The sequence below is a fragment of the Strongylocentrotus purpuratus genome, unplaced genomic scaffold, assembly GCF_000002235.5.
Source record: "Strongylocentrotus purpuratus isolate Spur 01 unplaced genomic scaffold, Spur_5.0 spur5_scaffold_6, whole genome shotgun sequence".
Classification (NCBI taxonomy): Eukaryota; Metazoa; Echinodermata; class Echinoidea; order Camarodonta; family Strongylocentrotidae; genus Strongylocentrotus; species Strongylocentrotus purpuratus.
Window position 1 is genome coordinate 60,317,550 of NW_022145612.1, and position 22,461 is coordinate 60,340,010.

The 22,461-nt window shown below is 36.0% G+C and overlaps 1 protein-coding gene across 3 annotated transcripts in view; it reads right to left on the reverse strand.

Moving 5' to 3' along the window:
• The window catches only part of LOC576456 (protein artemis), a 38,672-nt gene extending 22,708 nt beyond the window's left edge, over window positions 1-15,964 (reverse strand). For 2 of the 3 annotated variants that reach the window (XM_031000427.1, XM_031000426.1), the window contains exons 1-13: window positions 15,753-15,964; window positions 13,789-13,840; window positions 12,678-12,822; window positions 12,151-12,206; window positions 11,833-11,934; window positions 9,993-10,065; window positions 7,948-7,985; window positions 6,775-6,877; window positions 6,280-6,387; window positions 5,686-5,777; window positions 4,528-4,582; window positions 3,496-3,584; window positions 2,930-3,057 (exon numbers count right to left, since the gene is read on the reverse strand). In XM_031000427.1, coding sequence (XP_030856287.1) covers window positions 2,930-3,057; window positions 3,496-3,584; window positions 4,528-4,582; window positions 5,686-5,777; window positions 6,280-6,387; window positions 6,775-6,877; window positions 7,948-7,985; window positions 9,993-10,065; window positions 11,833-11,934; window positions 12,151-12,206; window positions 12,678-12,822; window positions 13,789-13,840; window positions 15,753-15,864 — 1,153 coding nt within the window. In that variant the 5' untranslated portion in view covers window positions 15,865-15,964. The remainder of the gene's footprint in view (window positions 1-2,929; window positions 3,058-3,495; window positions 3,585-4,527; window positions 4,583-5,685; window positions 5,778-6,279; window positions 6,388-6,774; window positions 6,878-7,947; window positions 7,986-9,992; window positions 10,066-11,832; window positions 11,935-12,150; window positions 12,207-12,677; window positions 12,823-13,788; window positions 13,841-15,752) is intronic. The other variant, XM_031000428.1, reaches the window with a different exon arrangement.
• Window positions 15,965-22,461: the final 6,497 nt, after the last annotated feature.

Below are 22,461 nucleotides of genomic sequence, written 5' to 3' on the forward strand. Positions count from 1 at the left end.
GAGGGGGTGGGGTAAAAACGTATAATTATTCTATGACCTATGTAATAAATGAAAAAATAATGAATCTTATGTAACAATGAAGCTATAGTCCTCTTTTGAATTGCTATCCCTTCACCAATAAGAAAGTCATATACATTTTCTGGAGGAAAATTGGCAAGAAAAATTTCAAAAACAACTCTGGTGCAGCCATCACAATCTGTACAGGCCTAAAGATTGTTCACCCTTTACACTTCTTTCAACTAAAACTTGTATTTTCCAGTTTGCTTTTAGTTGATCTGATTTTTCTTCTTATCATGTTATATTGTATTTTTGTACAAGTATGTTTATGAACTTTCATGTTTTGCACTAGTGCGCCTTGAGCATTTAGTTATTAAGTTGATTTAGCACCTTATAAATCCTATGTACTTTTATTATTATTGTAGAATAATGCCTCATGTATGCCTCGTGCATGTTCATATCTTCCACTATGATAAGGGCTTGTCCCTCTTACCAAATTCTTGGGTATAACAGTTGATGACAAACTTTCTTGGAAACCACACATTGATAATATTGGTAAAACCATTTCGCGCAATATTGGTGTTATTAATAGACTAAAATTGTACTTACCGCAATTATCATTATTTATGCTGTATTCTTCATTGATCTTGCCATATTTGAATTAAGGTCTTCTAGTTTGGGGCAATACACATCATACATTGTTGGAAAGAGTTCTATTGCTGCAAAAGAGAGTTATTCGTATTATCTGTAATGCCCCCATACGCTCCCATACGGATCCTCTGTTTTTTTTAAATAACATCTTAAAAATTAAGGATTTGTACTTATTTCAGCTCGGTCAATTTATGTTTAATTACTATAAAGGTATACTGCCCTCTGTGTTTAATGATATGTTTCTTAAAAACCATGCTGTTCATAGATATCCCACTCGACAATCCGATGAGTTTCACTTACCTCTTTTGAGAACATGTTCTGCACAGAACACGTTCATTTTTGAAGGCCCTAAATTTTGAAATACTTTGCATAAGGATTTGAAAACTTCCCCTTCACTAATAGCTTTTAAAAAAAAGTTAAAATTTTCCTTATTACAATCTTATAATATTTAGAAAATTATTGTGATAGAACATCTCCTTCCCAATTTTGTTTTCTTTCCCTCTTTTCTTCAGCCCATCTCAAAACAAAAAGCTACTTGCCATCATGTTCTTGCTCTTTTTGTTTCAGCTATCTCAAGGATTTTGTGCGCTCCCTATTTCGTGCTCGATCTCTACAACTTTCCTTTTCTCTCACTCTCCTTCCCTCCAAACGCAGCCCGCATTTTTGTTCCTTTTTTTCCCCCCTTTTTTTTCTTCTTCTTTTTTTCTGTTCTTTCTTAGTCATGTAATTTGTTACGTCTTCTTGTTTACAGTCATTACATTTTTAATAAATGTTCTCTGTTGGCCACTATTCTTCTTTAATTGATTATGTATTCAATATTTTGTTCACACTCATTATTATCTGAGGGGTCCACAATTTACAAGCTTTGCTTTTCAGTGGACCTCTCCATTTTCTCAAAATATAAATGCAATTAAGTTTTAAAATTCATTTTTTTGTCTTCCTAAAATGTATAAATTATTATTAAGATTTGTTTATTACCAATGTAACTATGTTTTGTATACATTTTACATTGTATTCGTTATTATGTATTGTATTTTGTTGGAAATGAAAAAATAAAAATGAAATGAAATGAAATGAAAATGAAAATTCACTCAAGTTCAAAATCTTAAAACTCCTTTTATATAAATATATTTGGATACTTCAGCTTGAGTTATCTTGGATTCAGAATTCAGTTGACAAGCCTGGGCCAGTTGTTTATTACCTCACTTGTTATTTCCTTTCAGAAAGAGATGAAAACATGATCTGTAGAACATTTTGTGGTGTTCTATTAAGGATACCAAGAAATGGAACAGTTACATTGATCACAAACAATGTGGGGAAATGACAAATTCCTGCCATGTATTATTTATTAATATATATCACAACGTCATTCTTGAAAGTCACAATCGAACAAACAAACATAGGAAGTCATTAATGATTTAGCAATCATTGAAATTACTTCATAGAAATTATCCCCTTGATGGTTGGAAAACAGTTTTGACAAAATTTGGGTTAGTTCACCATAGTCGTCATGACTATGGTGAAGGTGAAATACCCAAACTTTGTCAAAACTGTTGGAAAACAAATTCATTGAAATTAATTAACAATGCATAATTCTTTTGAAACCAAAGTTTTTGTAAAATGTAATGACTCTAGAAAAGAATAAACAACTGGAAGGATAGCAAATACTAATTACCTTGCATGATATGTGTTTTTGCTTTGGCTGTTGAAAAAACCAACACCCAAACAAGATCTTACCTCTCTCTCTCCAACTCTCGCTCACCATCTTTCTCTTTCTGCCTCTTGTTTATATAAACATATATTTACTATTCCATTTTACATATGTCTTTCTCTCCAAGTTCCAGCCATTCTGCCTATTTCAAAATACCTCTGCCTGTCTGCCTTTTAGTAGGAATCTCCCCTCCCCCCCCCCCTCCTCCCTCCCTCTGTCTGTCTTTCTCCCTCCCTTTCTCTCTCTCCGTCTCTCTTTATCTCTCTCTCTCTCTCTTTCTCTCTCTCCCTCTCTCTCTCTCTCTCTCTCTCTCTCTCTCTCTCTCTCTTCCAAGTCAATCAAAAGGTTCTTTCAAATAAAAATAAAAAATAATTTAAAAAAAAGGAAATATCTTCTCAAAGTTAGATTCAGTCATGTCTGGACTAGAATATTAAAGAAACATCCAGCAAATCCTACCAAAAAGCTCAAATTTAGGATGTAGATGATTAAAAGGAACAGCCATATATATACCATAACCCCATATCAGATCAACAAACTAAATGGTAACATAGTCTTAACGTGAACACTTACCATGCTGCCTTTTCCTGCTTGCATTCCTAATGTCCTTCAAACTGCCAAAAGGTTGGAAGTTGGTTGCTATGGAAACATCATGATCCTGGATCACACCCCTTTTGTTACTTCTCAAACAGTCTTGGAGTCTGGGTATTGTTTTAAAGGAAATCACATATACACTGTATTGCATTAAAAGGGAGTTGAGAGGTTTTAATTATTAGAAAGTGTCACCCACTGCATAGGCATGTCAAAATCAATTCTTCATCAATATTAAAAGACTACATCTACTTGGTTTTTCAAAATGCTAACACAATTAGGTTGGGCTAATATTCAAGCTGATGGTGGCAAACATGTCATAACAATTTTAAGACAGTGTTAATATTATTGATCCTAGTGAATAAACCTGACTGAACATCCTTCCAGTTTGGAAAAAAAGTAGTCAAAAGCTGATCCAATCATCATGACAACAACCACTAATTGACTTTAAATGAATTAACCATAGCATCCTGGACAAAAAAAGAAATCATTCTGTGCAGTTTACTTGTTGTGAAAATATTTAAGATGTAAGAAATTACATAATTCACCGTTTTACAACTTCTTCCTCTGATGAGCCATATGGAATCACATTTGGGTAGACATGTTGTGGTCTGATATAACCAAGAAAATCTCGAATCTAGAAAGGTTGGGAGGGCAGGAGAGAAAAGATAATTGAAAATACAAAGAGAGAACTGAATGAGAAGAGAAGAGAAAGAGTTAAGAAAGAAATAAAGAAGGAAAACAGAGAAGGAAAATAGAGAAGGAAATAGGAGAGAAAGAGGGAAAGAGAAGGAAACAGAAAGAGATAGAAGAAAGATAAACAGAAGGAAGAGAATGACAGAGAAATAATGAGAGAGGGAAAAGACAGAGACAAAGACAAAGACAAAAAAAAAGAGAGAGAGAGAGAGATAGAGATAAAGAGAAGAGTAGGGTGAAAAAGGCATTAAAAATCACCCAAGTTCTAATTATCAGGAAATCACACCTTTATTATATTTACTTTTTAAACCATGACCTTGAACACTCACGCATTACAACAATTATCATGGACCAATTACCAAATAAAGTACATGAACATGTACTTTTTGGGGGAAAGCAGCTGCCTACTCATTCATCAACATGTAAACATAGCACAGGGAATTCCCCTTGTGATATTATTTCAACTTGAAGAATAACAGGAAAAGACAGACAAACACATTTTTACCTTGAATCTGCAATAAATGATAAATACTTGGGAAAGTTGATGAAACAGAAATGAGTCATATTTAGGAAAGTAAAAGTGAATCAGTGATGATATCATTTCCTACAGAGAATTCAATTGTCATAATATTTTTATTTTATTTCATTTGTTCACATTTTTATCATATCATCATTTTTATTACATCATTGTTGCTGAATTGGGTCAAATGATAACATTCCATGAATACAGGAAGCATGTGAGTTTCGGATAAAGTGGTATTGCAACCTTGTATTGAAAACAGTACATGACTCCTCAGTGATGAATCACAATAATTTGAGATATGGCATAATACCTGACTCATTTTCAGGAAGGAGGTGGGGAGGGGGGAGATTTCAAAATTTACCTCACTGAATGAAGAGTGGAAGGAGAAGCAGAGCCTGTATCTACGACCAACCTTTCTGTTGGGAAAAACAGGAAAACACAACAGAGGTTACCAAGGAGACCTGGAGCGGGAAGGAATTCTCATTAAAAAAAGAATATACCATGGATATTTTGACTATGTCAAGAAAAAAAAGGGCATAGAAAGAATAATAATAATAATAATAGTACAGTTCTTATAAAGCGCATAATACATTTGTTAACATCTCTACGCGCTGTAGGAAAAATGAAAAAGAAAAAGTAAATACTAGTAAGGAAAAAGAAGAAAAAAAAAAAAAAAAAAAAAAAAACACTGCATGGTAATATTCTACACAGAAGGACCTGTATGACCTGTATGAGTATGAGAATGAGCATTTATTGTCAGATTTTCTAATACTTAGCTAAATACCTTCTAAGGTTACTGAAATTAATTGAACTGCAGCAATAACCATCAGTCATATTGCAGGGTCTGAAATAATATCTTGGCCATAGACTACACTTCATACATATGTTTTTGTAATGTAGCCATACATATATAGCCTTGTCTCAAGTGACCATGAATGTGTTGAATTTTAAATGTTTTTAAGATTAAAGGGTTAATGCAGAGTAATAGACAGTCATGACACTTCGGGACTTGAATTCTTCAACAAGTCTATAACATTTCTGGGCATCCATTCTAAATGCAAGTTAAAAAAGACATTTTTGACATGCATTTGATAGAATTATCCTGAAAAACTTAGGACTTGTGACAGTTTCTTTTAACAGGCCTCAAGATTTTATCTAGATAAACTGATTAGAACAGGCCATACTCAAGGAGCCAATGATGACATAGGCTAAGGGTTCCATATCACTCTTAAATATAACTATAATTAATTACACATGTATCTATAAAAACCTTGCCTGAATTTTATGTGAAAAAAAGGTATTGGATACCAGCGATTTATGCTGAACTTCAGAACCAATCTTTCTATCACATCTAACCTTTTCTACTTCAGGGCACTGATTCTACTGTTGTATTTGTGTATTATTATAATTTGGGTGATAGAGACCGCCCTCCAGGCTATTACGCTAATGCAAACATTTTCTCTTTAGTAGAAGTAATATTTGTATATTTGCCGAAATGAAGATAGAATGGCAATCTTACCTAATGACATCCTCTGGCCTGGCATTACCCGTAAACCACATAGTGCTTGGCGTGATTGAAAGAATGTTTGTTGCATTCTTGAGGGAACATGGCTAGGAGACATAGGAAGAAGAGTGCAAAGAAAAGGACTCTCAATAGAGACATTGGTCTGGACTCTACTAACTCACTTAAAACTGACTCAGGGGCTAAGATCACGTTTAATAAAGGAAAACCTAGACCTAAGACAGACTTTCTTTTTTAAACCCAGTTTTGACTAATAGCTGAAGCCTAGCGTTGGGTCTGAATTTGAGTAGAATATGGGCCATTGATCATCATCAGCAATGGAAACACTACACATACCTTACAATGGGGAAGCTTGATACTGAGTCAACTGAAATCATAACATGTTCTTTAATTATTTCATGAATAAGCACTCATATTGAGTAGCTGCATTGTACCAACCTAAGATTCCCAGTACACACATTACATGTATTTCATATCACTTTGCCTTCAAAAGATTACACAATTCTATATCAACTTCCATTAACTTCCTGTTATCTGCAGTATTGTTCAAAGTGTAGATGATGTATGTATGGTTCATGCCGGTGAACTTACCCCATATCTGCAAGCATGGATCTGGGTTAGACTGCCCTCTGTTGTCAAGTGATAGCACAGGTCTGGGACTCTGTTGTACTGTTTCATCAATGTATCACACACATGAATCTATAAATCAAATCAAATGATGGATGATATAAAAACACTTAAGATGAATGATGTAAAGGTAACATATTTTCAAGACTGTAGCAATTTGAAATATCATACTATTTCCTTCGAAGCACAATAGTATAATTTTTTTTCTGTAATCAGGCAAGGAATTCTTGGCATGAATTCTTTTTCTTTTCTTTTTTTTATTTGGAATGGGGCAAATGTTGAGAGCGTTATTGCAAATTAATCTGTAGGAAGATGGGAATGATTTGCTGAAAAATGACTTTAGACAAGACAAAATAAAAAGCAAATCCATCTGGCTTTGAGAGAACCATCTTGTTGTATTCATGTCAAATCATTCATGTTACTTAGAACTTGAACGAAAGATAAGAAAGAAAATTATACCTTTTGATTGAAAGTCTTGCTGAGCTCCACAAAGAGGTACTCATAGCCATACTTGGCCTTGCAGTTCAGCTTCACCATATGACCAGCACTCTTACTTATATGGCTAGAATGTTTGGATTTATTAAAGAAAACAAGAGATAGATGAAACACTTTTCTACACAACCTTATGGCGTTTTGAACTATTATGAATATACCATTACCATTTAGTGTGCTCTAGGGACAAATTTGCTTAAATTTGTATGCACGAACCCAAAGACCGGAGTATCCTTCATAGCATACAAACATTTACAGCCAGTACACACAACCTTATGTCAACCTGCCTATTACTTGATTTCGGTGTAAAGTATTCCTGAATTGATCTTGAGATCCTGAATGATCATATCTATAGTGATAATAAGACTGCTGAATATATTATTGTGAGCCTTGTAGTTAAAGAAAATGGCTGAACACCTTTGGGGTGGCGTAGTCGAGTGGTTTAAGCACTTGAATTGAAATTCAAAGGTCGTGGTTCGATCCCCGACACGGCACTAATGTCCTTTGGCAAGGCATTAATCTTCATTTGCCACAATCGACCCAGGTGAGGTAAATGGGTACCTGGTAGGAATTTATTCCTCGAAATGCTGGAGTGCTGTAACGGCAGCTAGGCTAAAGCCGGGGTAATAATGAATGCGCCTCGGAATAGAATTTCTAAAAAGATAGACGGTGCTATAGAAATGCCTATTATTATTATTATTCACAATGATGCAAAACCAGCCACAGGACTGACCATTGACTAGCAGCTGATTGAGCATTTCCTTTGACTGGTTTAGAATACCTGCCGATTTCAATAATACTCTTCATAAATGCATGAACATTATGGACCTCATGCAGTCAGAGAGAGTTCATATATAACATCATTTCAATTCAGCTGGATAGCACTAGATTCTAAGTGCTTGAACCATTGCCACAGATGGGGGGATGTCTGAGTGGCACTGGTAGGATTATTGGAAGTGTACCACAATACTAGCCATTTGACTTTCACTGTATTTCTCATTATTAAGTAAACATTCTTTATAAGACATAGTTTTTAATTTTCTAAATAAAAATCAACATTTTCAAATTTTGTATGATCAATGGAATGTCCAATTTTCTTAAGAACTCAAGGATATTCACAAAAATATTGTCTAGACCTACCTATCAACTAGATCCAAAAGAGCATCCTTTGATTCTCCCTAAAATGGAAATACAAGGAATACAAACGAAGATAATAAAATAACGATTATAATATAGGTTTTCCCGCCCACCTTTGTAAACTTAGCATCCAAATTAATGTTACGTTCATTCAAGTTTGTGCGAAATTGAATGACTATGTAGATCAACATTCAAAAAGCTAATTGCGTCATTCAATTTGATTTAGTAGCATGCGATTTCATACTCTTGTCACAGAGACGTGCAAAACGAGCATTCAATTTAGAAAAGCGTGCAAAGAGCATTCAATTTCGGGCCAGCAAACGGTGGTATGTCTTCGTGCATTCAATTTCGTGATTAGGCATATATATGTGACATTTGTGCATTGCTTTTCATTTGATGTTAATTTGTCACTTAATATATTTCTGTTTGAATAATTTTATGCAAAGTTTACTTGGAAGAATGACCTGCGTATTCGTTCTGTCATTACACAGATAACTGTCCCCAGAGAAGGTGCACAATTGTGACTTCTCTTCTTTTTAAGCACAAACTATACAGTGCGTCCCAGAAAAAATGAAACCGAGAAGTATCGATGTTTTATCATAACTTAATCACAGCCATAATTAATGAATGATACATATTTGGAAAGCTTAGAGTCTCCTCTTTCAGTTGATGCTACTCAGATGATGCCTGCCTGCCGTAGCAAAAAAACAGATTTGACAAAAGACTTAACTCCGTTTCGTTGACAATCAGCCATGCATGAAGACTCTCGTCTACGGCCGATTGTCAACGAAACGGAGTTAAGTCTTTTGTTAATTTCGTTTATTGATACGGCGGGCAGCCAGTGAAAACGAATTCGTTTAATAAAATTATGGAAATGCAAGCACTACTTTAAACAAACAGAACTTTGTCATTCCTCGCTCATTTTTCCTGATTGAGGTGTCATATGAAAGGGCAGAAACTCAACTTTCTAGAAATGTGCATTTTTCTTCGAAATTCAGATACCGCCCGCCAAATGTCTTTTTGGTTTCCTTCCTTCAAATTGCTTTTAATCACTCATGCGTGAAATATGCATCAAATGAGTTGCATCAAATGAAAGAGGAGACTCTAAGCTTTCCAAATATGTATCATTCATTAATCATAGTTGTGAGTAAGTTATGATAGAACATCGATACTTCTCGGTTTCGTTTTTTCTGGGACGCACTGTATATAAACAGATCTTGGACAGAGGTAGAGTTCAGGTTTAATAGACATGGACATGATGGAAACGAAATACAATGATGAATAAAGAAAAAGATGTTAGGTGAAAAGAAAGAAAGATCACCTCCTCAATCAAGATTGATCAAAACAAACCATTAAAAAAAATAACCCCTAAGGTATTTATAATTAAAAATACGAAGATATGAATAAAGAGATGATTCAACAAAAATAAAGAATGTTGAAAGAAAGAAAAAACATAAAATGCAATATAAATATATCAGACAAATTATAAGAAGATTGTATAATGTGAAATCATGTCAGAAAAGATCATAGAGAAAAAGAATAAATAAATGAACATGAAATACTGAATATCCGAATGAACATCGAGCCTCATACTATGATTATGAGGTCTAGTTTTAATTTGAATGACCCGATTGCGAAAGAGGTTGCCCATAGACGAAAATGAAACCGCAATTCGCCAAATAATTCACCTGCCACTCAACATTGGCGAAATTGAATGACCCTTACGCATTTCCAAATTGACTGAACCGAGCTTTAATTTGAATGTGCATGTTGAGAAAATTTGGTGACTCTAAACGAAACAGGGAAGGAATGAGTTGAGAAAATTTGCTCGAACATAAATGCATGTTAATAATATTGATTGCTGCTTTTACGAAATTGGCCGGGAAAACCTATAATAACAATACTAATAGACATGTATTACATTTCTATGAATAGATTATAAAATGGTGTAACTGAATGTTTCACACATCAAATTTAAGTAATGTACAGGCTACAGAAAGAGGATTGGTATTACTCTAATTACCTGACCAAGTGGAGAATTAACTTACCCGGCTTGGGATATACATGGCTTCAGGGACACAGAAAGTGGTGTCAAGATATACACTGATTATATCTTTCACCCTACAGAAAAATATAAAGATAAAGAGAACACAATATGAGATGCTAGTGAGGTATAAAGGGTCAGCTAGATAAATGCAGGTGAAACTTAGTCCTACAGTTTTCAAGAAAATTAATCTGTTTGACACTGGACCTAATTATAACAATTAAAAAAGTTACCGGTAATCTCTGACTGGTGAAAAGGTGGTACCAGATATTATTACACTCATGAATAAGCAACTCATTATCTCCACATTGTAGGCATTTTAAGTCATTAGCTGCATTTAGACTGCAACAAAAAAAATTCCTTGGTTTTCTCACATTCTGATGTTTCACCATTAGTTGCTATTAAACTGTAAAATAGAAATAGAGAAAAACACCTCCGGAGTGTTCTTATTTTGTTAAATGCCCACCGAATTTATACTGATTTTTTGAAGTGTAAAAGCAAACTTTGGTAAGACACCATTTTTGTTGTCACACAACTGTTCTAGCTAATGCATGCAGGGCACCTACGAGTCGCGCATGCGCATTACTCCCCCCTCCCCCTCCCCCTCCAAAAAAAGGATGAGCGAACATCAACAGTTTTTTATGGGTTTTTCCCGTAGTGTAAATGTTAGTCCAAAAAGTTGACAATTTTTCAAAATGGTCTTTAGGATGTGTAAATGGGCCTATTGTCAGACTAGAAATCCCTTGACGAGCTCCCACATCCCGGAAAGGCTTTGTTTCTACAAGCTTTATTATGTTCATTGATTACACATTCCTCCTGTCTTCAAAATTTTGATCAAGAAATTACTTGCTGTTGATCTCTTGTAGATTTCCCTTCCAATGTAATTTACAAACCGTCAATTTACAAGCTTGCCATTGTTATGTTCCTCTCTAGGCACACAGAAAAATCCCGACCCTTCTTGAATAAACCAGATATTAGAAATCTAGTTTTTTCATTTACGTCAGTGACAGACTGGTGACAGACAGGCTACGAATAATCCGGATAACTAAAATCTGGATTTTTGATGGGCCATTGCGCATGCGCCGTTTAGGTAGATAAGCATTGTGACATCACAAAGTAACACGTCTCATTAAATGCGCGCTAATACAATTGTGCGCAGGTCATTGATAGCGCGTTGACCTTACACTGACCTTAAAGGGGATTATTTCAACATTGGTGTCTGACAGAAATATCCTTTAAAAAATCTCTTGAAAAATCCTTTCAAGGGAGAATTATCTTGCTTCGTTTGAGGATTTTTGAAGGGATTTTTGAAGGTTTTTTTTAAGGGATAATTGATAACGGACAGCCAATTAAGAGGATAACTAAAATCCGGATTTTTGGCCTCTGTGTGACACCATCTTATGTGTAAATTGCACACCAGTTTGTGTAAATTTCCTGCAAGCATTTTCTGTGCAATATAAAGATAAACTGAGAAATTGTGTGACATACCGGTACTTTTTTCTTTAATCAGCTGCTGTTCAACAATGATTAAAAGTGTAGACTTTTATCTTAATAAAGTACAGACTGCATTATATTTTTACAGAAATGCCTGGAAAAGGGGCAATTTTGACTATTTCATCTATGAAAGTTAGCGCTAAAAGTTCACTTATGATCTGGTGCATATAAAGCTAAGACCATTAATTGTGTTTCTCATATATTAAATAATCTTCTACTTTATCATCTATTAATTTCTCATTCAAATTTTTTAACATAAGGGGTACCAAATATTTTTCTTATTTATTGATAACATGTTCAATCGTCCATCGTTACGTATGACTTTCAATCAGGTGATTTGATTTACAAACCTAGATCCAGAATGCAGAGGTTCCATCCTTGCTGCTTCACCCTTGGCCAATCTGAAGTCTCCAGTGTACAGGACAGTGCCTTGATCACCTTCAAACAAAAACCTGGGTAGATGAAGAGATACAGATATGAGATGCACTACTGTTTAGTGTAGTTGGGCAGATGAAAGAGCATCTCAAAAAATCTAGGATAAGACTCATTATCTGGCAGAAATTACTAGTATACAAATGAAATACAATGGTCTGGGTGTTGACTATGATTTGGGGTAAGTAATTTTTCCCTGAGATATCATAATGAAACCTTGAAGTACACAGACTTACATGACAGAACCAGGGCAGTGGCCTGCTGGCAGCAGAGTGACCAATAGCTTTTCTTCCTGTAACAAATCAGAGAATAGAAACATTAGAACTTGATTTAATTTCATGTTACAACAATACTTTGTAAATTTATCATTCAATCAAATAGTTCTGCAAGACTTACAGGGACTCAGGGAGGCCTACTCATCTTTTCATATTCATATACATACGATTTAATTCATTTCCATGCCTGAAATACACACTAACAAACACTATTAAGTGGTAAAGGACTGATAGAAAGTCAGGTAACTTAATTCCTATGAAGCCTTGCTCAGATATGACATGGTAAACCAAATCGTTTGTCATGACATAAGTGTAATACACTTCACATTTCTGTATCTTATAGCACAGAGGTCAGTGCATACAGTTAGGGCCTCTGTTGCGCGATTGCTTTCTATTCATTTACACATGGTGAGAAAAAAAATGCTGCAGCTTACCACTTTACCTCTGTATGAGCTTTAAGAAGACTATAACATGACATCTCCACATACCTGGCCATTGAACTCATTCACTAGTGCAACTGTGCTGGTCTGTTCAATGGGCAGTGAGGACAGACTGGCCTGCAGGTGCTTATACTTGTCGTCTGTCAGTAGGAACTCATAGGTCACCTCAGAGCAATACAGTCTAATGTGGGGACTGTTCACACAAATAAGAGGAGATTAAATGCAGTTGCATCACAAAGACAGGTATTTTGTTTTATGTTTAGTCCTAAAACTGTCTTGGTTGACTTTTAGTATCAATTTTCACCATAAACTGAACTCAAAGAGTTTTACAATTTTGAACACATATTTTATAGAGCAGATTTCAAAAACGCTAATATTTATCCACTGTTTTACAAAAATAAACTAGTTCTTGGGAGTCAATTTGTGTGTACTCTACCTATATCTGTGTCTCCTCCTCTCTTTCTCTCTCTCTCTCTCTCTCTCTCTCTCTCTCTCTCTCTCGCTAATATGCTTTAAAGTGCAGTGTATTGTGTGTGAGTATGTGCTTTGTTCAATCCATCTAAAGCAAGTGGTTGCAATGACATATCCCCTCGGGTAGTTGAATAAATTGAATATCTGTACATAATCAAGTTTCTCTCTGCACATATTTATTTCTTGTTTCTCCATGCCGGGCATCAAAGGGGGCCAATCCGTCAAACAGTAGAAATGTATGTGAGTACAGCTAGTAAGAATAACCTACATGTATGCTAGCTGTAACCTTCATCCCATGGATTAACAGTAAGAGTATCAAGAAACTAAATGAAAGCATAACAAATGGACTTACAATGTAGTTCTGTGCACATTATTTTCTATGTAACCACGTTTAGAAAGGGCAGACACGGAATGCGAGTCTGACTTGGATAGGCTAATATCTAACCTTTCATCAAACTCCTCAATGATTAAGCTTTAAGAATTACATATTTCTTTGAGTTGATTTCACTCATTCTAGCTGTATATAGCTTATGTTTTTAGATTGTTCCCTTTGACATTATCTTTGGCCTTTCTCTGTTTGATGATTATTGAAGGTTGAATGGTGTGATTTTGGGATGGTAGACTGGATCTAAAGGAGAAATACTGCTACATACAATGTTCAATGGCTGTATCGATACTTCAGACTTACTTGCATTTAAGTCTATCGGCAAACTTTTTGCTGCTGAGACCGACCATGTGATCTGTGGGGGAGAATATGGAAGAAAGGAGGTATAAAAGCTCAATTAAAATTGTATCACAGATTATCATTATTGTTATGTTTAAGACAAGAAACATGCGTATGTTAAGTTAGCGACTGTAATCTAAGTAATTCATCATTACGGTCGCTAACTTAACACACGCGCCGCATGACGTGCGCCCCCGCACCCCACCGTCTGTACGAGTGTACGGTATGCAATTGTATTGTGCAGCAGTTTGCTGTGAATCCCATGAGAAAGTGTATATTAAAAGTCAAAAAAAGATAAGAAAATTGACACGAAACAGGTATGAATCATAATGAGTTTTAAATCATGACCATTTTTTGAACAATTGGTGAAAATTTAGTTGATTTTCGGTATGTTTTAGTAGGGTATCTCCACGCCGACACACATAGGAGACTGGAGTAAAACCAAGATGGATGACAACGAATCATGTCGACTACCAGACTTTCTCGGATTAATCATTAATTTAGGATCTAAATGAGCAAGATATCGGAAGTCAAAATATATATTTCTGTGTTATTTTTTATTTTTTAATATAATTATTGTAATATTGCAGCCAAACTGCACTTATGAGGATGTAAAGAGTGAAAATCTCGTTGCATATCTCATTCATCGCCGTCCGGCCGAACCGAACCATTTGTTCCACTCATTCCCATAGGCTGTACTTCAGTCTATATATAGGGTAGACATAGAGTGCCCAGTATTCGGTCACTTAAAGGGAAATCACTGATATTTTGAGTTCTTACCTCTTTTATTTTGCAATCTACCCATCAAAAGAACGAAAAAATATTCCTCTAACAGGATTTTATACTAATTTATAGTCACTTAAAATAAAGAATGATAATAAGAAAAATATTTCCGAAAGAAGACGGAATTCGGTCACGCGATTTGTGCGTTTAATCTCCGTTGCCAAGGAGCGAAGCGTATTTGCGCGCTATTTTCACACAATTGCGCGATAAAGCACCGATTGTCAATGCGTTGACCGAATACTGGACGAGCGTTACCGCATGGCAAGGGTATCGTATAAATACCTCTTGCACATCGGCAAGTGCGACATTTGCAAATTCGCTGTGATGGAGCGAACAAGGAAGAGCTCCTCTTCACACACATACTAAATTCATTGCGACAGCACACAAAGTTGTTTCGCAATAGACTTCTACATATGGCTATGCATGTTAGCGCATGTGCTAACAGAACGCGGAAGTGCAGAAAGTGGTGCGACACTGACCAATTTCGAGCTAAGTTGGAGATCTTTCCAGGGCCCTAGTCTATATCTGATTTAATTTTGAGAGTTAAGAAAAGTTGTTTAGCTGCCTGATTTGTGCAAGTTTCGCGGCTCATTAATTATTTTTTAAATTGTTACAGCTGTTGAAATGGCTGTCTGACCGAATGCTGGGAATGGACAAAAATACTGGGCGCGCTACCCTAGAGGCGGGCAGAGGAGCCAGGGGCCCGTTCCTAGAAACCGTCATAAGTCTAACTTCATGACTATCCCATTGAAACGCGTGTTAATTCTATAACACACGTTTCAATGGGATAGTCAAGAAGTTAGACTTATGACGGTTTCTAGGAAAGGGCCCCAGATGCAATCTCTGCGGAACAACCGTCGATATCAGAGTCATGCTTTGCTGGAGTGGTCTAGTGCCAAAAATTTACTTCTTCTTCTTCCAGTAAAAAATAATTGTCTCGATTTCAACCGTGACAACTATCATTAAATATTGTAAAATCGCATATTCTTCCAATATGTTCATTTGGAATTCATGACCCCATACCAAAACTTGATTATTACCTTTAAACTAGTCAGATACTAGTCTACTTCTCGAATTGGATTAAACCATAATTTAACCAACACAAAATACAACGCATGGGACAACAATTAAGGGTTTACACTTACCAGTATGACAATGAGATAGAAAATAACCCCTTGCCCTAAGCACAGCATCCCCTTGAAATCGATCAATGGCAATCTGTGGATACTCCACCATCAACCCCCCAAAGGTGCTCATTATCTTCAGCAAATTAACTCATTGAATCAAACAATTTAATAAAAATCCTCCATCAAAATTCCCGATTCGAAATGCCCGCACTCCAACAAAAGTGCGATTTCAGATTCTTCAACTATATTTTCTGATTGAACTTTTTCATTCGATACGACAGTCGGAAGATATTTAAAAGTGATAACAATTTTTTTTTTTTTTCATTTGTCAACATGAAAAATATTCTACATTAAAGTCATGATAGACAGAAATCGACAGAAAGGAGCAGTAAATCTAGAAATTAATTACTCTTAAAGTCCATCAAGGAACGAAAGAAAGAAAAGAAGAAAAAGAAAGAGTGCGGTGCACTCCAAAGAGCAGTCTATAAATGTATAAATAATATTGTTTGAACGACACTGTTATACTGTTAAAATATAATCTGTTCTATATTTGTTTTAAAAAAAGGAAAATCTTCTACATGTAGTTCTAACTTGCTGTATTTTTATTTTTTACGTGAAATTAGAAAACATATGACTTAATAAGCTAATCATAACTATTATTGCTTTTTAAAACTATTTAGACTTGATGTTTTTCCTTGAAGTTTTACACAATTTAGTTAGATTTTGAGTCATGGTCTATTTAAGCATATGTACATGTAGTTCATTTACAAATATGATAGGCCTACTTAGGCTACATCTAGCAAATAATTAATTATAAAAGTAAATAATTTTTTGTCTTTATAAAGGGCGGAAAACAAATTAATATCCCATTAACTGGATTTCTTTACTTTTTGCATTCCTTATGAAATTGCTTATCAGTTTTATTTTGTCCTTGTAGATTCATCTTTCTGGATATGCATCATTCATTCCCCTCGTTAATTTTTCAGTTATTTGTCATTTTACAATGACCAAAGGGAAAACTTCATCAAAAGCCTAAGTTGCACTCAACACCAACACCAACTCTGTTCCTCCCCATCTCGTGGCTGACGTCACCACAAATCTCATGTTCCTTTATAGAGTCGATCATCTTCTGTAAACAAAGCAGCTCCTAAGATGTCATCACAGCACATGACGACCCATTACTGCCCACTGACCCTGGATTACCATGCCGCATCCTTAAAATTTATCCTAGAAATGCACTTAATTGAAACCATCTTCTGTAAACAAAGAAGCTCCTCCTAAGATGTCATCATAGCAAATCTTGTGATCCTGATTTATGTTCCCCTCATTGGCTACTGATGGGGGGCTTGGGGGCAGTTGCCCCCCCCCCCAAAAAAAAATCAAACGTTATTAAAGAGGTATTTACACATGTTGCTGAAACTCCATGATTTTCCGGGATTTATTTTCATTTTTTCTTAAATATTACTTTTTTATGCGTTTGTTGGAAAACTACAAATTCCAAAATTTTCAGTCGGGCAAAATATATGCTTATTTACTTTTTAAAACCCTACATGTCAGGGCCCGCGAAACTGCAGGGCTCGGGGGTCGACCCCCCCCCCCCCTCGCCTCCCTCACTTTTTTTTTACAATAGTAAGAAAGAAAGAATAGCGATCTGCCATTGTCACAAAATGAGGTATCAAAATATGATTCCCTAACCGTAATTTATTGCCTAAAACCCCTGAACTTCTGGGGCTTCCGGGGGTATGCCCCCTGGACTCCACCAGGGACCCTAAGGCGGGCCCCTGAATGCCCATGTGAACGTAATTAAATGTCTAAAACCCCTGAGCTTCATGGGGCTCAGCCCCCTGGACCTCACGCCAATACGTGCGTGACCTGCCAGTGTCACAAATAAGGTATCAAAATATGCTCATCTGACCGTAATTAAAAAGCCTAAAACCCCTGGGTTTCCGGGGGCTTCGCCCCTTGACCCCCGCCAAGGCTTTGCCCCCCGCCAGGGCTTTGCCCCCTGGACCCCACTTAAGTCCCCCCCCCCCCCCCCCCCATTTTGAAAAAACGTTCCTCGGGGCATTCATGTAACATGTAAGAGTGGTGGTGATGCGGATTTTAGTTCTCTCCCTCCCCCCCCCCCCCCATAAAAAAAAAACCGTTTTGCTCATTACGCCACTGGTACCCCTATTATAATTGTCTACCTATTCTCTATTGACTCACTCTGCGAAGGATCCTGGGCGAAGGACACAACTCCGCAGTTCACCAAGCCTGGAGGAAATCAAGAAGAAGAAGAAGATGGCCTGTTTTTAATTATATACTTGTGTTTTCACTATCGATTGTATACTCACTATAATACCCGCGTATCATCATTTGATATCAATGCTACGTCTCTATATCCAGGGGCGTTTTTGAAACTTTAAAAAAAAATATGATGATTAATTTTGTATACAGAGAAGAACACCGACTGAGAATGAATCAGAATGACTCCTAACAATCTCTCCTTGTTTAATAAAAAATATGAATAATTTGACGTTGGAGAAAATGTTTCTGATTGTCTTTTTTCCCATTCTTTTAGAAAACGCCCTTTTACGCACTCTGAGTCAGAAGAAAAACCCCACCAGCATGCCATTGGCATTGCCAAACTATCCCCACTCTAAATTACAGGGATTTAAAATTTAAATCTTAAGCCGGATTTGAATGAAATTAAATCCATAAAGATTGATTTTTAATCTTAAAAGATTGCTAAACTGGTTCTTAATCCGAGTTTCAAATATAAAAAAAAGAAGTCCCAAAAAGGATTGCTTTTAAATCTTTATCAGGGTTAATTTTAATCTAGAAAGATTTATAATATAAATCTTTTGAACTTATTTTTTAATCATTTACAGATTAAAACTTTTTAATCCTAGCGAAGATTAATTTTAAATCCACATCGATTGGTCCCTACCTACAGTACATGAAAGATTTAAAAATAAATCCTATAGATTTAAATTTAAATCCCTGTAATTTAGAGTGATTCATCATCACTATACTTCTCTATATAATGCTTGTGAATGGAGGGGTGAGCTTTGTTCTTTAAATTATGAGGGGCTACATAAATTGATGGGGGTCTATCAGGTGACAAATCAGAGACCGAGAATAATTATATTCACTCTTTCCACTGGATAATTGTGGTTATGAAATGAACTTATTGTGATAAAATGTGCTGTACTTTGAGATGACGTTAAGTCAAGCTGCGCACGCTCGATCTACTTTGCAGACACAAACCCTTTTTAGCGGGAACACGTATCAGAAGGGTCTGGAACATTAGACTATGTAAACTATACACTCCGCATGTCCTGTACTGTAGTCGCTCCTGATTAGGCACAGTCAGAAAATCTACAAAGTTAGGCTGAAATCAAGGATTTCAGTTTTTTTAATATTATGAAAAATGTGAAAATAGGGTCTGTGCGTGCAGACTATATGCTCGAATGCACAAAAGAACCGATGTTGGGGTGTTTCTTTATGATTGAAACACAAATTATGACTCATGCTTGGTTCATACAAATACCAGCATGATGTCTCAAATATCACGACAGGTTAATTGCTACCCCCCCCCCCCCCCAATCAAAACTCTCTCTCTCTCTCTCCCCCTCTCTCTCTCTCTCTCTCTCTCTCTCTCCTTCTCATTCCGCTGCATAGCTTTTTTTTCTCACTTTTCTCTCAATCTCTCTCGAATCCATAACATATTTGTACCTCTCCCCTTTCTCCTTTTCTTTTCTTTTTCTCTTACCATTATCTCTATTGTCCCCCTCCCCCTTCTCTCTCTCTCTCTCTCTCTTCCTCTCTTCTCTTCTAAATATTTATACAAATTCAGAATAGAAACTATATTTCAGTGTTCATACAATTATTGAACCTCGTTCGCGTCCGGGTGTAATCATATTTATTTAACAGAATACGAAGCTATTTGAGTCCACAGGTCTAGACCTCCATTGTGACGTATGTCTGATTAGGTGAAATGCATTCTTCACATTCCTGTAGTTAGTAAAAGAGAATGAGACATGCTTTACATTCTTGAGAAACCAAGAATAGATGGTTTCCTTCTTGATAACTAGAATACACCATTTTAATCCTAAAAATCGGATTTCCTTAAGAAGATTATACTTTTTATGTGTGGATTAATCTCTTAAACATTCCATGGAAACAAAGCAAAAACACGCAAAATCATTCTGTCGTCTTTATGTCTCTATAGAGTCTTAGCAAGAAGAAAATCTTTCGAGGATTTTGGACGAGTATTAAGAAAAGCAGTATTTGATTATTTAATTTGTTTAATGTAAATGTACTTTAATGTGATTACGCCTCACCTAAGCTGCTTTTCAATGCTGATAATAGATAAACTCAAGAATTATTACATTACAAGCTTTCTTTTTACAAGAATAAAGTCCTTGTCGCCTAGTAAAAATAATTAGCAACAACACTACTTTTGTAAATCTAGGCGAAAATAAGGCAATGATTATCTTGAATACTTCATCGCCTTATAGCTTGAAGAGACGTGAAAATGGCATTCCTTCTATTTAGTGGTGTTTTTGCCTCTTCCTTTCTTTCTTTCCAAATTCCTTCCTTCCTTTTTTGTCTTCCCTACTTTCTTCATACATGTATATACCTTTCCTCCTTTCTTCCTTTTTTCCGATAACTTGTATTCGTTCCATCATTCTATCTCTCTAAATTTCTTTTCAATAACAAATCCACGTGAAATCAATTTCTCAAGGCGCACTAGAGCGCAAAAGATGAAAATCACGTAAAAGCACTATTTATAATGCATAAGTAAATGAGTAAGATATAACATTAAAAGAAATAGAACGATTATGATTAATAATATTAAATACTTATAAAGCGCAGTTATAACTTACTCAACGCGCTATATAAAACAAAATACAAAAAATTCTCTAGGCCAAATCTATAGGGCAAATTTAACAGATACGTTGGAGGAGGGGGTATCCCCCTCCCCTCTTTCATTTCCTCAATGGTACTGACATTACAGCTTCCTGGTTTAAGGTTGTTTGGTCGCAGCGACATTGCATGTTCACAGTCACAGCCTCTATATAGGCTGTACCATTCGAATGTAAACAGACCTTATCACCTTCCTTGGAATTGGGCGACCAATAAATCGTCTTATTGTGACGTCACCGCTTAGCCAAACATTTCCATGAGTCAAGAATAGCACAATATGAGAGAGAGCAACAAAAGGAATGTCATTGGAAGGAGAGCAAGGTCACCCGACACTTTACGCGCTGAATTTATGAATGAATACTTATTTTGTATACATTTAGTTCGATCGTAATAACAGCCTTGCTATTTGAGAAGAGAGGGAAGATAAATATATCAAGAATAATCAAGCGTGAGAGTTATGGTGAAGGACAGAGAAAAAAGTGCCTTTCACAGTGGCACAATAATTAGTGTGCATACAAAAGCTATGAATATTCTTTGAATGACTTTGTATCCGATTTATACAAAAAAAATATATAAAGCAAGAAATATAAAGATTTTTTCAAGCACACAAAATCGTTCTTCAGACATATTAATGGTCTCAGATTATTTTAACCATCTCCCTATTTCCTGTTCGATTGTATACAAAGCTCATTACTGAACACGTTTACGTTACTCGTTAATCCCCAGTGGACTGAGGTGTCGTAGTCATTATATAATATAGGATTATTTGTTCTAAATACAATATAATAAAATTCATTGACTCCTGCAACCCGTTTACATAAACTCGAGGCAGGAAGTTGGGATTATATAGGTCCTCGACTCTATCAAAGACAAAGCCGATTTAGGAGAAGCATGCTTCAGCTCCTTACAGTTTTTATAAACTTGAATAATCGAGTAAAGTTTTCTCAGAGAAACTAAACTCCCATCTCCCTGATGAGACACTACTTTTGGACTACCCAGAAAGAAAACAATAACATATGAAATGCTTTAATACACAACACAATACGTAGGCCTATACTCGATTTATTTTCATGCAGAGAACATACTAGTCTTAGGATTTGAATGGATAGCCGGGGAGAACCATAACTCAAAGGACGATATACATGATATATCTGTTCACTTGCACCTGTTTCTCTTCCTGACGCGAGAAAAAAACGGAAGACGACATGAGAAACGAAAAGGTAGGGATAGATCATTCAGATAGAGGTCGCTTTAGGTCACGTAGAACTGATGTGGTTGTCATAGCAACAGGCTATGTGGTCAAACCCTCGTGGGCGTAGTTATGAATGGGCGTTATTATCATCATAGATATTTGACATAACTGTGAGCAGAGCTAGTCTCGAAGGGGTGGGTGCATATCAGAGGAAAGTGATTTTCCTGGTAGGTATTTTCGAAATGAATTTAAATAGTCAGGCGCGGATCTACGGGGGGGTTTAGGGGGTTTAAACCCCCCCCCCCTTGGGCGGCCAAAAAAAAAAAAAAGGAAAAAAAAAGGAAAAAAAAAGAAAAAAAGAAAGAAAAAAGAACGCACGCTGGAGAGAAACCCTTTCAAGTGCAAATATTGTGAGAAGATATTCAACTCATCTGGTAACTTAACCAAACACATGATAACTCTGTGTATTAAACTGTTACTTGATTTAAAAAGACGTTATCATGCACTGCTTTTTTATGGTCTCCATTGTGTTAATAGATGCCAGGAAAACATCACTTACGGGGTTCAAATAAACACCCCCCAAAAAAATCGGCTCGCCGCTTCGCGGCTCGAGGACGATGC